Here is a 4,328-nt window from a genome sequence, read left to right as displayed (position 1 = left end):
TGGTTGGAATAAAAACAGGGTTGAATGAGTTCCAGAAAGCAGGGTTCTCAACCTCGTGGACAGCAATCTGCAGAAGAAGAGAACTTCAAAAAACCAACTAGAAGCAACATGCAGAGAAGTAAGATGAGAGGGGCCTCCTCGGGAAAGAAGACAGCTGGTCCACAGCAGAAAAATCTTGAACCAGCTCTCCCAGGAAGATGGGGGGGTCGCTCTGCAGAGAATCCCCCTTCAGGATCCGTGAGGAAGACCAGAAAGAACAAACAGAAGACTCCTGGAAACGGAGATGGTGGCAGTACCAGCGAAGCACCTCAGCCCCCTCGGAAGAAAAGGGCCCGGGCAGACCCCACTGTTGAAAGTGAGGAGGCGTTTAAGAATAGAATGGAGGTTAAAGTGAAGATTCCTGAAGAATTAAAACCATGGCTTGTTGAGGACTGGGACTTAGTTACCAGGCAGAAGCAGCTGTTTCAACTCCCTGCTAAGAAAAATGTAGATGCAATTCTGGAGGAGTATGCAAATTGCAAGAAGTCGCAGGGAAATGTTGATAATAAGGAATATGCGGTTAATGAAGTTGTGGCAGGAATAAAAGAATATTTCAATGTGATGTTGGGCACTCAGCTGCTCTACAAATTTGAGAGGCCCCAGTATGCTGAAATCCTCTTGGCTCACCCTGATGCTCCAATGTCTCAGGTTTATGGAGCACCACACCTACTGAGATTATTTGTAAGAATTGGAGCAATGTTGGCCTATACGCCCCTTGATGAGAAAAGCCTTGCATTATTGTTGGGCTATTTGCATGATTTCCTAAAATATCTGGCAAAGAATTCTGCATCTCTCTTTACTGCCAGTGATTACAAAGTGGCTTCTGCTGAGTACCACCGCAAAGCCCTGTGAGCGTCTACAGACAGCTCACCATTTTTGTCCTGTATCTGTAAACACTTTTTGTTCTTAGTCTTTTTCTTGTAAAATTGATGTTCTTTAAAATCGTTAATGTATAACAGGGCTTATGTTTCAGTTTGTTTTCTGTTCTGTTTTAAACAGAAAATAAAAGGAGTGTAAGCTCCTTTTCTCATTTCAAAGTTGCTACCAGTGTATGCAGTAATTAGAACAAAGAAGAAACAGTAGAACATTTTATTGCCTAGTTGACAACATTGCTTGAATGCTGGTGGTTCCTATCCCTTTGACACTACACAATTTTCTAATGTGTGTTAATGCTACGTGACAAAACGCCCTGATTCCTAGTGCCAAAGGTTCAACTTAATGTATATACCTGAAAACCCATGCATTTGTGCTCTTTTTTTTTTTATGGTGCTTGAAGTAAAACAGCCCATCCTCTGCAAGTCCATCTATGTTGTTCTTAAGCATTCTATCTTTGCTCAAATTGTTGAAGGATGGTGATTTGTTTCATGGTTTTTGTATTTGAGTCTAATGCACGTTCTAACATGATAGAGGCAATGCATTATTGTGTAGCCACGGTTTTCTGGAAAAGTTGATATTTTAGGAATTGTATTTCAGATCTTAAATAAAATTTGTTTCTAAATTTCAAAGCAAGTAATTTGCAGTGTGCCTTTGATGTTACTGAGGCTGGTATTCTGTGGTTATTGTAGAAATTTTAGAAAACATAGTAAGAACAAGTGCAAATAAGAATCATGTAACTGCTGGATCATTCAAGATCCAAGCAATAAATAAATGGGACTCAAAAATGGATGATTTGACGAGAGTTAAAGAATTTTTTCCCTGAATTGTCACCAGAGGGGTAGAGTTGTGGTGTATATTAGCTGGCTCAGGCTGCCATAACAAAGTACCACAGACTGAGTGGCTTAAACAATAAATTTATTTTCTCACAGTTCTGGATGTTGGAAGTTAGATCAAGGTGTTGCCAGAGGATTTTTTTTGAGGCCTCTCTCTTTGGCTTCTACACAGCTGTCCTCCCTGTCATCACATGGCCTTTTTCTCTGTATCTGTGTCCTAATCTCTTCTAAGGACACTAGTCACTGGATTAGGACCCACCCCAATGACCTCATTTAATTTAGTTATCTCTGTAAAGACCCTATTTCCAACTACAGTCACATTCTGAGGTATTGGGGATTAGGACTTCAACATGAATTTGGCGGGTGTGGGGAGGCGTGGGTGCACAATTCAGGGTATAACATAGTGTTACTACCCCTCTGCAAAGGAGACGAGGAAAGGAAGGGGGGAGGAGCAGAGGGAGGTAAGGGAGGGGTTACTGGAATGGTATACAGCTGTGTGGAAAGGTCCACCTGACAGTAGCTGTAATCTTCAGGATGCAGTCAGCTCACAGCGACCCTGAAAGAGAAAATGAGAGGGAATAAATACTTGACTTCGCTGTCTTCTGAACATCTGCTAGGTATTTCCCTTTGGCCAAATTGGAAGCTGGAGGGCAAGGAAGACCTTTTGTATAGTCTGTGTTGGTAAGTGTGGGGGACACAGAGCAGGAAGGAAAGTAGATGGTGGGGAGGGGGGCGGAGGAGGGTGGTTGTGGGTGGTGAGTGGGAGGAGGACAAATGGGAAATACCTAGCACACACCTGAAATAGTTAATACTTTACCATATATTCTTGGAATTATGTGTATACATAAATATTTGTAATAAAGATCACACAACTTTTTAAACAAATTGGGATCAGATTATATGTATGGTTTTGTAAGTATTTTTCTCCCCAAATTGATATACAAAGGAAGTTCTAGGCTAATAAAACCAGTTTATTTTTAAATGACCTAAAACATGAAAATGGAAAAATTCTGAGATTGAAAATTAAGGAGAAGTTGCCACATAGAAAAATTTGTTATAAAATGGTACTCTAAAAGTGTATTTTGGACACCAAAACAAATCAGGGTAACAGAATGGAAATATCTGTCTGTGTATATGTGTTTAATTTGTTAGATATGTTAGAGGGAATATTTGAATTAGTAGTGAAAGGATGGGATAGTCAAAATATTTGAGGGGAATGTTAGATCTTTTGCTTTACACTTTATTCCAAAGTACATTCCAAATGAATTAAAGATTTACATTTGATAAGTGAAACCATAGATTGTTTGTTTAAAATGAAGGATATTTTATCATGGCTCAGATGACCTTTCTAAATATTATTGACAGGATGCCTACAGGAAAAGGTGGATAGATTTTCATACATAAATACTTTAAATAACTTTATTATAAAACATCATGAGAAATTATTAGGCATGCAACGCAGAAGAACAGAATAGTCACAACATATAAATACAAATTGTTAATATCTTTAAAATTTAAAGGATTTTTTACAAGTTATAAGAGACAAGGGAGATAGGCCATAAATGCACATAGGCTAATTTTGAAAAGAAATGCAAATTGCAAGTAAACAGGTTCATTTTCCCAAGACGTAAATACTTAAAATAATGAAGTATTTTCTACCACTGTTGTCATCCCCCTTGCAATAGGTGCTAGTAAGTTATTGAACATGCTTTTAGGTGTCTAGTCAATATATTGTCAGAGTAGTAGAAACCAGGCTAGGTTGTAGGCTGGCTGCATTGTGACCATCACACCATCAAGTGATGACTAGACCCATCAGGTGTCAATTATTATTCCCCAAATTCTGGACTGTTTTGGTTATGGTGTAGACAGAGAGGGGGAGTGGCAGGAGAAAGGAGCAATGTAAAGAAGAAAGGAGGTTTGATAATTATATGCAGCCCGTTGATTACTGAACCTAATTATCACATTTCTCTAACACTGGTATTTAGCACATAGAAGTTGCTCATTAAATGTGCATTCAATGAAGACTACGTCTTAGACCTTGCATCTTAGTGAATACTTCATTTAAATAGGCAAATCCCTGGTGTCAGATGGCTGAAATGATTCAAATTTTGCATTAGTGAATGATAGGTGACCAGATGGGCAGGCTTGGGGCCTCTCATCCTCATGTCCTCTGGAATCTAGGGCCTAGCCAACTAATTGAGTTCTTGACCCCTATCCCATTAAGAAGACAGTTGTAACATAGCCCATGATATTCATGAAAACATTCCAAAAGAAAATAAGGATTTGTGGGTTTTTTTGTTTTTTTTTTTTTTGAGACAGAGTCTCGCTCTGTCGCCCAGGCTGGAGTGCAGTGGCCAGATCTCAGCTCACTGCAAGCTCTGCCTCCCAGGTTCAAGCGATTCTCCTGCCTCAGCCTCCTGAGTAGCTGGGATTACAGGTGTGCACCACTATGGCTGGCTAATTTTTGTATTTTTAGTAGGGACGAGGTTTCACCATGTTGGCCAGGCTGGTCTTGAACTTCTGACCTCAAGAGATCTGCCCACCTCAGCCACCCAAAATGCTGGGATTACAGGCTTGAGC

The 4,328-nt window shown here is 39.8% G+C and overlaps 1 protein-coding gene across 5 annotated transcripts in view; it reads left to right on the top strand.

The window, feature by feature from the left end:
• The window catches only part of MORF4L2 (mortality factor 4 like 2), a 3,229-nt gene extending 1,681 nt beyond the window's left edge, over positions 1-1,548 (top strand). For 2 of the 5 annotated variants that reach the window (XM_011960545.1, XM_011960544.1), the window contains one exon: positions 19-1,548. In XM_011960545.1, coding sequence (XP_011815935.1) covers positions 25-891 — 867 coding nt within the window. In that variant the 5' untranslated portion in view covers positions 19-24 and the 3' untranslated portion in view covers positions 892-1,548. Of the gene's footprint in view, positions 1-6 lie in introns of those variants that run through there. The other 3 variants (XM_011960542.1, XM_011960546.1, XM_011960547.1) reach the window with 3 other exon arrangements.
• Positions 1,549-4,328: the final 2,780 nt, after the last annotated feature.

This window comes from Colobus angolensis, unplaced genomic scaffold (assembly GCF_000951035.1).
Source record: "Colobus angolensis palliatus isolate OR3802 unplaced genomic scaffold, Cang.pa_1.0 Scaffold5134, whole genome shotgun sequence".
Classification (NCBI taxonomy): domain Eukaryota; kingdom Metazoa; phylum Chordata; class Mammalia; order Primates; family Cercopithecidae; genus Colobus; species Colobus angolensis.
Note: the sequence above shows the minus strand (reverse complement) of the source record. Positions and strands in the feature narration are given on the sequence as shown.